Source organism: Salvia hispanica, chromosome 5 (assembly GCF_029641045.1).
Source record: "Salvia hispanica isolate PSC_SH4W2 chromosome 5, Shi_PSC_v1, whole genome shotgun sequence".
Taxonomy (NCBI): Eukaryota; Viridiplantae; Streptophyta; class Magnoliopsida; order Lamiales; family Lamiaceae; genus Salvia; species Salvia hispanica.
In genome coordinates, this window is record NC_142696.1 from 48,939,420 (window position 1) to 48,951,875 (window position 12,456).

General features: G+C 33.0%; 2 protein-coding genes and 1 pseudogene across 2 annotated transcripts; all 3 read left to right on the top strand.

Moving 5' to 3' along the window:
• The first annotated feature begins 141 nt into the window (after window positions 1-141).
• Window positions 142-2,334, top strand: LOC125188085 (triacylglycerol lipase 2-like; annotated as a pseudogene).
• Window positions 2,335-5,214: 2,880 nt separating this feature from the next.
• LOC125191219 (triacylglycerol lipase 2-like) lies at window positions 5,215-8,762 on the top strand. The gene is made up of 9 exons (XM_048088729.2): window positions 5,215-5,440; window positions 6,372-6,488; window positions 6,597-6,737; window positions 6,992-7,102; window positions 7,205-7,348; window positions 7,578-7,618; window positions 7,895-7,974; window positions 8,054-8,140; window positions 8,327-8,762. The coding sequence occupies exons 1-9, from the start codon at window positions 5,273-5,275 to the stop codon at window positions 8,644-8,646; spliced, it is 1,209 nt and encodes a 402-aa protein (XP_047944686.2). The 5' UTR covers window positions 5,215-5,272; the 3' UTR covers window positions 8,647-8,762.
• Window positions 8,763-10,197: 1,435 nt separating this feature from the next.
• LOC125186482 (triacylglycerol lipase 2-like) lies at window positions 10,198-12,404 on the top strand. The gene is made up of 9 exons (XM_048082852.2): window positions 10,198-10,365; window positions 10,735-10,845; window positions 10,920-11,060; window positions 11,148-11,258; window positions 11,345-11,488; window positions 11,576-11,616; window positions 11,765-11,838; window positions 11,912-11,998; window positions 12,085-12,404. Exons 1-9 carry the CDS (start codon window positions 10,198-10,200, stop codon window positions 12,402-12,404), a joined length of 1,197 nt encoding a protein of 398 aa, XP_047938809.1.
• Window positions 12,405-12,456: the final 52 nt, after the last annotated feature.

Genomic DNA, 12,456 nt, shown 5'->3' on the forward strand with positions numbered 1-12,456 from the left:
ATGCATAAACAAAATCCATAATCTTGCTCTCATTCTTGTAATTTTGATCACAAAACATGGAATCCATAGTGTCTGAATTATAAATCAAGATAAGGTCCAACAATGGTAGTAGTGGAAAAGGGACCAAATCCTAGAAAAAACATGGACACATTCATCTGCATTTTTCTTGTGTTCATTTCATGTTTCTCTTCAGTTAAGAGCAGACCTCACCACACCATACATAATGTTAGCTTACACGCATCGCCAGCCGCTGCCAAGGGCCTTTGCACTGCAGTTGTGGAGCCACAGAACTACCCTTGCCATGAGCATAAGGTAATGTGTCATTACATTTAATTTTGTAATTTTTTTTTTTTTTTGTGTGTTTACATAAAAAATTGCATGACTATTTTAGGTGACAACTAAGGATGGATACATTCTTAGCTTGCAAAATATCCCATATGGAAGATCAGGCAAGATAGCAGGAGAGAGGCCAACAGTCCTCTTACAGCATGGACTTCTCATGGTTTGCTTGATCAATCATACTAAATATTTTTTCATCATCATTGCAAGAATTTGGGAATAAGCTGAATTTTGTTAGTTTTTGAGTAAAATGATGACAAAATATGGTGCAGGATGCGGTGTCGTGGCTGCTTGGCCCACCCGACCAGTCTCTGGCTCTGGTCTTGTCTGATGGAGGGTTCGACGTCTGGCTCGTGAGCACACACACTTCCCTTAGCCATGATGATGCAGTACCATTCTTGCTCCTTTTCCTTTCGTTTACTTTTTCGTTATAGTTTTGTGACATGAATAATAGTCATTTAAATCGTGAACTTTTGTCAAATTCTGATGTTCAAAACAACGCTATTTCATTAAATTTAGAAAAGAAGAAAAACGGAAAGAAAGGAAATGAAAAGGAAAAAAAAATACTTATTGTAATGAAACACAACATTTTGAGCATCACTAAACGACAAAACGTGTACCGATGGGACGATTCAAGAAATTTTGAACTTCGTTAATGCTTCAAAATCTTATGTGAGTGGCCGAGATTTGACCAAACTTCATGATTTAAATGTGTATCGACCCTTTCTAACATATGGAGAGTTTTATACTTGCTAGGTCTACTGGGATTGGTCATGGGACGAGCTCGTTGCACATGATCTTCCTGCAACGTTTGAGTATGTTCATAATCAGACAGGGCAGAAGCTTCACTATGTTGGTCATTCACAGGTACAAACATGCATTTATGTTCTGTGAAGATATATACTCCCTCCGTCTCTTTCCTTTTTTGGGACGTCCCACTTTGTTCGACACATTTCCTAAACTGTAACACTGCTCTCTCTTCCTTAAATCTCTCTCCACTCGACTCACAAAACAACACTGCATAAAGTCTCGTTGATTTGTAGGGAAGTTTGATGGCTCTTGCTGCAGTTTCGAATGGAGATTTAGTGAGCATGATGAGATCAGCTGCATTGCTAAGCCCTATTGCTTATCTAGGTGAAGTCACTTCACCTCTAGCAAGAATTGGGGCAGAAACTCTTCTTGCAGAGGTAGCTAACTAATTCAAATAAATCCTTCAAATTTTTATTTCTTTTTGTTGGGATTTCTCAGTATAATTTGTACTCTTTTTTTGACAGGCTTTACATTGGTTGAAGATCAATGAATTCAACCTTAGGGGGTAAGATAAGATAATTAGCTCAGTTTGTTTGTTTGTTTCTCAACTTTTTTGTACCATGAAATTAATGGTTAGTTCATAACTACTTGTTTTTTTTTTTTAAATCAAGGAAAGCTGTTGTTGAGCTTCTACTGCACATGTGCAAGGTTAAAGCCGTGGATTGCACCGATTTCGTGACATCTATTACAGGTAGTTTCGACTCGTTAACGCCAAGTATTGTACTAATTCAATGTTCTTGTTTTGAGTTCAAGATTCATAGATTTTTAAACTTGACATGAATCCCATCTAGTACTAATTCAATATTCTTGTTTTGATTCTTGTTTGTTACATACATTTTTATTTTATTGCTTGTTGATTTTTTAGTGGTAAGAGGAGGGGAGATTAGGAAGTACGACTACAGAGACGAGGAGGAGAACAAGAAGCACTACGGGATGCCTACTCCTCCCTCGTATGAGATGAGGAGGATCCCAAGTGATCTGCCTCTCCTCCTCGCCTATGGAGGGGCGGATGCCCTCTCGGTGCCAAGGGACGTGGAGCTTCTGCTCGACGTCCTGCGTGGCCGTGGGGGAGATGAGCTTGTTGTGGAGTATAGAGAGGAGTATGCTCATGCTGATTTTGTGTGGGCTGTAAATGCTAGACAAGTTGTGTATGATCCTCTCATAGACTTCTTTAGGCTTCATTAATGATAGAATCATAGAAATGTTTTAAGTATTTATTTTTGTTGTTTGTTTTTTACACCTGTATACCCACGTGGATCGTGTGCGTAAATGTTTAGGGTGTTTTTTTTTTATAAACCCTAATAGTTGATGGCTTGATGCATATTCTAGGGCGGACGCATAATTTTTTTTTTTGATAAATGATGTATTTTATGACTTTTGTATTTTTTTCTCGATCTAAAATCTTGGGATTTTATTGGCTTGATCGATCCAAAGCTTGATCAAAGGATCATACCTTTGCAATGTCTATGAATCAAATGAGGCAATATTGAGCTAATAATTGGTCGGTTAATCGAACCAGAAAACACTTCATCCCAGGAATTGAAATCGAATCGAACCAAATTCGGTTCAATCACTAACCAAAAAACACCTTGCTCGTTTTTTTTTTCGATTATTCAGTTATTAAAAATATATACTCGGTTAATATATTGCTAGTGTCGTCACCTCATTTTCAATAAGAAACAACAAGAAAAAGAAAAATAAAACAAGAAGGTAAAGGTGACGAAAGACCACATGCCAAAGAAGATGATATTCGAAAGGAAATCAACATCCTTCTTTATTGGATGGAAAGTTGTTATTTGTGTCTTTTGCTAGCTAAGGACTAAGGTTAAACACTTCACGTACCCCTTTTTTATTTGAGCAACTGAATTAGACTTAAATACGAATTATGAAAGGTGTAAGTGGGCATATAAATTTGAACTAACCAAAATTTTCCAAAAATCTGAACTCAAAACCCTAATTATTAATAATTAAATCCGACCAAATTGAAAAAGCAAAAATATCCCAATTAATATTTATATTAAGTTATAAATATTTTAATAAAATATTATTTGAATTTGAATTAAATATATTATATAATTCAAATTATATATTAAGTTTTGTTTTCTTTTCGATTATTTAGATTATAAATATTTTACTCACCCCACTTATTGTCACTACTCATGATGTTCGGGTTTGGGGGTATCAAGTCATGATGATGATCCAATCCGTATGATTTACGAGGTCTAGTTTTGACAACTCGGCCTAAAAAGTGTTGGATTTGAATTTTTGATTTTCTAAATCGATACTTATGCTAGAAAGATTGGATTAAAAAATCATGACCTTTCAGCACATGATTATTGTTCTCCCAACAAAAAAGGATAATAATATAACATCATTTGTATTTACTATTTAAACGTAATCTCTCTATTGTAAGATCACTATTTCACAAACAAGGCTGTGCAAAAAGTTAGTAAATATATTGCATTTACTATTTAAACATAATATCTTCGGCCCCTTTTTATCAAAGAAACGTAAAGCAACTTAATAGTTTGATGCAAGAGGTAAAAGCTAATAAGGACGATGATGTTTGTTAGCAAAGTAGTTTAATTTTCGTTTTCTATATTATCATTAACTGATGATGTATATATATATACATGTATGGTTATAACAACTTATTTTACATAACTTTTTAAAGCAAAGCACAAATTGATTTATGAAGCAAAGAAAATGTGTTTAATGCCCTAAAGAGTATAGTTATTCCATAGGGGAACTTCGAAATTCATTATTAATACATTATTGAGTACTTGTCTCTCGATTTTTTATGTTGTTCGTTTCGATAAATACTATAATTAAACTTCTACATTATTCTAAATTTCATAGAGTTGAAAAAAAAGTAAGGTTTTGAAGTGAGTACAATTAATTCATGAGAAAATAAGCAATGAATTAAAGAGCAATTAATCAAGCTAAATCCTAAACATGGTACATTTACCAAACCTGATAATTTAATTTTATTAATACTAGTTTGGTATGGCTCAGTTGCTTAGACCATAGCGCACACTCTAGCTAGCCCCATAGTTAAGTGTAACAATTAAATAGAAGCAAAAAAAAAAAGGGATAAAATAGAAGCATATAAAAACTAAATGTGCAATTTAGATTTGAGAGAGCAAGAAAAAAAGATTTGCTTTTTTATTGTTTTTGCATTTAAAGGGAAAAAAACAACAATTATTACACTTTTGATGCTAGTAAAGTTTAGTTATATACCTCAAAATTATGACACTTATATAAAAATATAAATATTTATTACAACTTTGGGGTAAGTTTACTTAAATGGTTGTCACGAAAAAATTTCCATATATTTGTATATATATAACCAAAATATGTACATACAAAAATAAGATAGTAGTAATACTTTTGGCATCTCTCTTTGTGTCACTAAAATGAGCTATTAAACAAATTCTGTTGTAGTGCCAATCAAATTATGCAAATCATGGTCCCAAAATATATATTGTAGGAAGAATCAAATTCTTATTAATTTAATTCTCGATAAAACTAATAGGGCAAATTGCCAGAATTTTGATCAAATTCTTGCTCATCTATAATTTTAAAAATCGACCATAAAAATAATGAATTTTAACATTTTTCTCAATTTTCTCATGGATTATATATTTGGTTGAAATTATATCCGAAAAAATCTATGACGAACGGGATCACTTGTGGATTTTATCATTTTCTTAATACATTTAGCAAATAACTCAACTATATTAGCAAATTAAAACACATGTCCGTGAAAGCAACATCATATTAGAAATATGAAATCCGAATATTTTTACATGATAAAATTGAGAAAAATGTTATTATGATTTTTATGGCTAATATTTAAAATTACGGGACATGCCAAAATTTGACTAATATTAATTTTTTTCCCCACAAATTTCCCTAATAATACTCAGATCCAACTGTAGAGTTTGGCACGTATCAATATGTGTGAGCACATGGAATCCAAGATTTAATTACATAAACTTCTTTGTTCAAAAAGGATATTGAGTTTTTCACTCCCTATAAAAGGCAGCAACTCCATTAATTAATCACCAAAAAATTGTAGGAGAAAGGGAAAAAGGAGAGAAGATATTTAGTGTGGCAAAAAATGGTGATGACGACAGCAAAATCCTTAATTTTGTTGCTACTTGTGTTTGCTGCCTTAGCAGCTGGTGTAAGAACAAAGGTGTTAAGGGAATTGGAATCCAATAATGATGGAGATGGAATGTGCAAGCAAGTGGTGGAAACACAAGGATATAGTTGTGAAGAACATAAGGTAAGAAATTAAGTATGTGTGTGTGTGTGTTTTGTGTTTTAAAGGGGAGTGTTTTTTCAATATGATTTCTTGTGATTTTATTAATTTTATAATCAATCTTTGAAAGATGATCTAGTATTATTTTTCTCTCAAAAATAGATTGTGTATAAAATATTTTTATTTTTATTTTTTAAATTATTGGGAAATGATTGGTTAAATTAACAAATATCTAGATAAGGTTGACATAGGTTGTTATAATCAATGTCGAACTAATTTTTAGTGGTGAACTGCTGAACCCGTCATTGTTAGTTTGTTTTAGGTCATTATAAGACTTTATCAGTTTGTTTTATGTCATTTTAAATAAATTCAAATTTGAAAAATACGAATGTCATTTTTTTAGATTATTTTATGTCATGCGTACTATCATGACATAAAACAAACTAAGAATAACCTCCATATTGTTTAAAAATGATCTACAGGTGTGATTCTATGGTTCTGCAATAAGATTGAGTTTTGCTATATCGTCGACATTCTATGGTTCTGCAATAAGATTGAGTTTTGCTATATCGTCGACAGGTTATAAAACTTAAGATATAGTTTCTATAATTGCAAAAAATTGTGGATAAAGTTGATAAATTTCAAATTTGAGATGCAACGAATAAACTCATTAAATGATGGGATAGATTCCATCGCCAACCCATTTCTAGCTAGTTAATAGAGAGGGATAAAATCATTAAATGATGGGATAAGACATTCTTGTCAATAATTCAACAATGTGTACACTCAATTACAAAATAATTAGCCGCTTTTTATCCTCCCTTTTCAAAACTTATTAATTAAAAAATGGAATCAAAATTACAAAGAATAGGTCAAAATTTGTGATTTTTTTTCATCAATAAATCATACTATTACAAACTATAGTGTTCAATAAAATAGTGTATGTATGATGAAGGTGACAACAGAAGATGGATACATCCTTAGCATGCAGCGGATTCCGGCTGGGCGGTCGGGAGCCGGGAAGAAGAGGGGGCCGAAGCCCCCGGTTCTACTTCAACACGGCATATTAACCGTTACTACTTCCAACCCTTCACTTTTTAATAAATTAGTACATTTGTAATGTAAACAATATTATTACACTTATTTTAAACTTATTTATTTTGTTAATGTTTAAAAACAGGATGCATTGATATGGTTGGATATGCCTCCTGATGAAGCTCTAGGGTTCATCTTGGCGGACAACGGGTTCGATGTTTGGTTGGCCAATGTGCGAGGCACGACCCACAGTAGTAGCCATACCTCGCTTAGCTCTAATGATCCGGTACCGGTTAACCGGCCTTTATCATTAAGTTCTTTTCTTTCTTTTATTAATCCATATTACATTATAACATGCCTAACAATTTACTTTTTTCTCTCTTTTTTGAATCCATATTACATCTTATTTTATGAGTACTAAATGAACATTTAAAATACTTTAAGATATAGTACTCCTACTATTAATTTTACTTATCTTAAAATGAACATTTAAAATAGATAGATAGTTAAGTCTAATTCATTTTGCGCTTGGTAACATAGAAATACTGGGAATGGTCGTGGGACGAGCTAGCAGCCTACGACCTCCCAACCATGGTCGAGCATGTCTACCGCCAAACAGGGCAGAAGATGCACTATGTCGGCCATTCATTGGTATGTAATACCATAAACCCTGAACTCTAAACCTTGAACACTTTTTGTGTTCGACTAACTTATTATGTTTTTTTTTTCTTAACTTTGTGACGATGATTGTAGGGCACCTTGATGGGGTTTGCTGCATTTTCGAGGCACGAGCTTTTGGAGATGGTGAGATCAGCTGCTATGCTTAGCCCCATAGCTTATATGGGGCAATTGCCATCTCCCCTTGCTAGAGCTGGTGCTGATATATTCTTGGGTGATGTAAGTTTTTTTTTTTTTTTTTTTTTTTAAATATTTCATCTGTCACAAGTTAATTGATTCATATTCTTTTTTTTAATGTCCAAACTTAAATGAATCACTTTTCTTTTTTATCCTTTTGATAAAAAAATCAATCATTATAATCTCTATTAGTTTATGTGACTTTTTTTTCTTGACTTGGTTTATACATATGACTATATGAGTGATGAATGTATGTACCCTTTTGTTGCAGGCGTTTTATTGGTTGGGAATCAGAAAATTCAACACACAAGAGTAAGAAATTAACGAGCAACGTTAACAATTTTAGAGGATGTTTACTTTGAGTGACATGATTAATAGATTAGCAATCTAATTGACCATTTATTTTGATAAATTGAATAATTTTAAACTTGTTTGATAATCTCATCTTTTAAACATATATGTAGAAGTTCGAATAGATCTTTATATAGATGTTGACATTAGTATTAATTTTGTTTTATCCATTTGATTTGTTGATTATAGTGACACATTAATTTATGATTTTGGAATATTCTTATGGATTTTGGGTAGGAAAGAAGGTCCTTCTTCCAAACTCGCTGCTGATATCTGCACCAAAATGAACTGTTTTAATGTGCAGGATCTTATAACAGGTAAAGCAAAGTTTCATTAATCAAATGATTGAAAGATATACTACTATAATTGAATAATTTTTCGTCACATTTAATTTAGGCCCTAATTGTTGTATGAACACTTCAAGACCAAATTTTGATAAACAACAACCAACGTCAACAAAGAACATGATTCATCTATCTCAGAGTAAGATCAAAATTAATTCTATGCCTCTTTTTTTAATTTTTATTTATATTTTATTTACCTCGAGTAGCAGTTGCGAGTTACTTCTGACTAGAAGTTTCGCAACTATTTTTATTATTATTATTATTATTATTATTATTATTATTATTATTATTATTTACCTCGAATATCAACTCGTGTCTAATTCAGTGATTAGGAAAAAGAACATAGCGATGTACGACTATGGCATCATAGGCGGAAATCACAAGCACTATGGACAGACGAAGCCTCCTGCTTACGACATGACTAGCATCCCGAGAGATCTTCCTCTCCTATTGAGCTACGGGGGGAAGGATCTCCTCTCGGATGTGAAGGACGTGCACACGCTCATTGAGGCATTATCGAATCATGACCGGGATAAGCTTGTGGTGCATTATGTAGAAAAGTATGCTCACATGGATTTTGTCTATGGTGTGAATGCTAAGCAAGTTGTGTACAACCCTGTGATGGAATTCTTTAAATCGAACTAGAATTTGTGTACATTGTAAGTGAATAATCGATCTAAGAAAAGAAAATGGAAGAAAATGGTATCATTGTAAAATTTAAGTTGTAATTTACGACTATGGAATTTGTGGTTGTTCGATTACATGGATAGAAGCTGACTTCGTTAAGGGTACATTTAGTTTGAAAGATTATATCTCATGACTGAATACGATTATATTTGATTTATGAGATTGAATCTCACAATTTAAACCTAGATGGATAATTATATAATAATGAATCATAGCCATCCCCTCTAATTAAAAAATCTCACAACTTAATTATAGATGGATAATCATACGATAATGAATCATAGCAACTGAACGACACCGAAAATAAAAAGGGATATTTTTGGCGGATAAAATTTATCCATTGTAATCCATTTATCCATTTTATTCTTAATAAGATCCGAGTATTACCATTTTAAATTTTATCCGCCAAAAATATCCCTTTTTATTTTTATTTCTTTTTCTGTGTATAGAATATTAAGAATGTTGTTAATCCTACTACGTGTAATTAATATTCTATACACAGAAAAAGAAATAAAAATAAAAAGAAATATTTTTGGCGGATAAAATTTAAAATGGTAATACTCGGATCGAATAAAATGGATAAATGGATTACAATGGTAATATTATTCTCCAAATATAATTAAAATGGATTAACAATAATATATCGAGTCATCGACACAAAAAAACTATGAATTGAGAATTGGGCCCTTATCCAATGGTAATATTCGGATCTTATTTGACTGATAAATCATTTCCATATCAACATCAGTCAAATAATTTGATAACTTTCTTAGATATTGACCTAAAACATCACTAATAATAAATAAATAAATCTTGGCATTTTATGCCTGCATTACATTCTTGTTTTCTTCCTTTACCTATTTGTCTTTCTATATTGGAGAACACAAATCCACATTTATGTCCCATTAAAAACCAAATTAAATTATTGAGTGTCTCTCACTAGACTTAACTATCATGTACACAATTTAATTTGAGATTGGTTTCATAGATATATCAAATTAATAACTTTTACATAATTTAAACTCATTATATGTTGAAATTGTATTTGGCGTAATGTTAAGTTTTTTTTACTTTAATTTAATATTAATATAAGAAAAAAATAGGCTTAATGGGAGTTCCTATCCAATCTTTTTCCATCATATCGATCTACATGTAATGATGAATGATCCATTAATTCTATTTGATCCAGTTTGGCTAATGAAATTCAAGGTCTTAGATTTACTTCAAAATTGTCTTGTTATTCACAATGTTTTGGTATCATGGTCCTAAAATATGGGAAGAAGAATCAATTTCTTTAAAAACTAAATGTTCTTGATATATAATACATGTTGTCCAATCGTGGAGTCTTTAGCTTAGTATGAACACATGGAACCGTGTCACTAACGATGTCTGAATTTTATCTTGTAATGATAATAACATAAATTCTTATTCAATTAGATTTTGAGCTTCCATCCCTATAAATTGGCATGAAATTAAGCCATTGATCAATCACCAATTTCTTTTACAAAAATGGCGATGAAGACAGTGACATCCTTAACTTTGTTGCTACTTATGTTTGCTGTCTTAGCAGCAGGTAGAGGAACACAGATTTCAAGAGAAAAATTGGAATCCAGTAATAAAGATGGAATTTGTGAGCTAATAGTGAAGACACAAGGCTATAGCTGTGAAGAACATAAGGTAATTAGACTATGTTTTTATCCATTTATTAGTAGTTTGAAAAAAATTTAGTAGTTGAAATTGGTAATGATTAATCGGTGTCGTAAATAGTCTTTCGTATTGGAAAAAACGGAACTAACAAATGTTCCACATCGGTGTAGATAGAAAACTGAAAACACTACATTTTCTATTTTGGTATAAGAGAGAGTAGACATTTTAACTAACTAAATAATATATATGGACTTCATTACATAAGTTTTATAAAAAATTTCACTTACAAAAAATTGATTTCAAGATGAAGCTATATAAACTTTCCAATAATCAAAATTCAAAATGAGTCAAGTAGTGGTGATTTATTTAGAAATTATTAACTCTACCATAACTGATCAGGTGACTACAAAAGATGGATTCATCCTGAGCTTGCAAAGGATTCCGATGGGGCGATCGGGGACGAAGGGGGGGCCCAAGCCCCCCGTTCTACTCCAACATGGCCTAATAAGTGTTGATACCTCAAACCCTCTAAGTTTTCATCTTTCAGATTAATTGCTAAAAAAATTATTTATTTTCATAAACAGGATGCCACAACATGGCTGGATCTGTCTCCTGATGAGTCTCTAGGGTTCATCTTGGCGGACAACGGGTTCGACGTATGGTTGGGCAACGTGCGAGGCACGAACTACAGCAGTGGCCATACCTCGCTCGGCCCTAATGATCCGGTGAAAATCAAACTTAAATGTAACACATACACAAATAAATACTAAGTGTATTCTCATTTCTCACCAATATTTGGAAATTTTAATTAGGAATATTGGGATTGGTCGTGGGACGAGCTAGTAGCTTACGACCTCCCAGCCATGTTCGACTACGTGCACTCCCAAACCGGCCAGAAGTTGCACTATGTTGGCCATTCCTTGGTAGCTACTAAACACTTTTTCTTTCTTTTCATCTCATTTTATCTCAACTTTTTGTGATTTTTTATTTTTTTGTGTGATGATTGTAGGGTACTTTGATGGCGTTTGGTGCATTTTCGAGGCACGAGGTTTTGAGCATGGTGAGATCAGCTGCACTGCTTAGCCCCATAGCTTATATGGGGCAAATGCCATCTCCTCTTGCTAGAGCTGCTGCTGATATCTTCACAGCTGAAGTAAGTTCAATACTAGTACTAGTTTATTCTTTCATCTTATGTTGTTGTGTTTCATCGGTGTAAACGCAATCTTGTGACGTTCGACAGGTGATTTACTGGTTGGGAGTCAAAGAATTCGCTCCGGGAGGGTGAGTAACGCGTTAAAAATTATCTAAGCAATAAGAGATCTATCTTTCATGTAGAAATGGAAATAGGACTTTTTGTGAGAAAATCATGAAATTTTTGATGATTTATTATGGAATTTGAGATTGATTTGTTTTTATTTGGATTTGACAGAGGTCCTGCTTCCAAGCTTGTTGCTGATATATGCAGCCACATTGATTGTTCCAATTTTGAAAATATTATTACAGGTAATACAAAAGTTAAATAAAATTGTTTTACATCCTCACAAATTTTTTCTCAATTTTTTCACCTTCAATTTAGGCCCTAATTGTTGTATGAACTCTTCAACACCAAGTCTCTCTCACCAACAACCAACAGCTACAAAGAACATGATCCATCTAGCACAGAGTAAGATCAAGAGTTTCGCGCCTATTTTTTTTATTTTGAATTATTTACCTCGAATAGTAGCTGAGGAGTTACCGGTGTCTTGCTAGTGATAAGGAAAGGGACCATAGCAATGTACGACTATGGAAGTGATGGGGACAACAACAAGCACTATGGACAGGCGACGCCTCCGGACTACAACATCACTAGCATCCCAAATGACCTTCCTCTCTTCCTCAGTTACGGAGGGAAGGATCTTCTCTCAGATGTTAAAGACGTGCAGACGCTCGTTGGGGTGCTGTCGGATCATGAACCCGATAAGCTTGTGGTGAAGTACATAGATAACTATGCTCACTTGGATTTTGTCTCTGCTGTGAATGCTAATCAACTTGTGTATAAGCCTCTCATGGCCTTCTTTAGTTCCAACTAGAATTTGTGTACATTGAATTCCACATTAATTTAGATATGTTATTGTGAATATA

What these genes read in the sequence shown, in the direction of transcription:
- LOC125186482 (XM_048082852.2), top strand. Translation starts at nt 10,198, where the DNA reads ATGGCGATGAAGACAGTGACATCCTTAACTTTGTTGCTACTTATGTTT. An exon ending in TCCAACATGGCCTAATAAGT is followed by an intron (nt 10,846 to 10,919) that starts GTTGATACCTCA and finishes TTTCATAAACAG; the next exon opens with GATGCCACAACATGGCTGGA. An exon ending in CTGATATCTTCACAGCTGAA is followed by an intron (nt 11,489 to 11,575) that starts GTAAGTTCAATA and finishes GACGTTCGACAG; the next exon opens with GTGATTTACTGGTTGGGAGT.
- LOC125191219 (XM_048088729.2), top strand. Translation starts at nt 5,273, where the DNA reads ATGGTGATGACGACAGCAAAATCCTTAATTTTGTTGCTACTTGTGTTT. An exon ending in ACTATGTCGGCCATTCATTG is followed by an intron (nt 7,103 to 7,204) that starts GTATGTAATACC and finishes CGATGATTGTAG; the next exon opens with GGCACCTTGATGGGGTTTGC. An exon ending in CATGATTCATCTATCTCAGA is followed by an intron (nt 8,141 to 8,326) that starts GTAAGATCAAAA and finishes TGTCTAATTCAG; the next exon opens with TGATTAGGAAAAAGAACATA.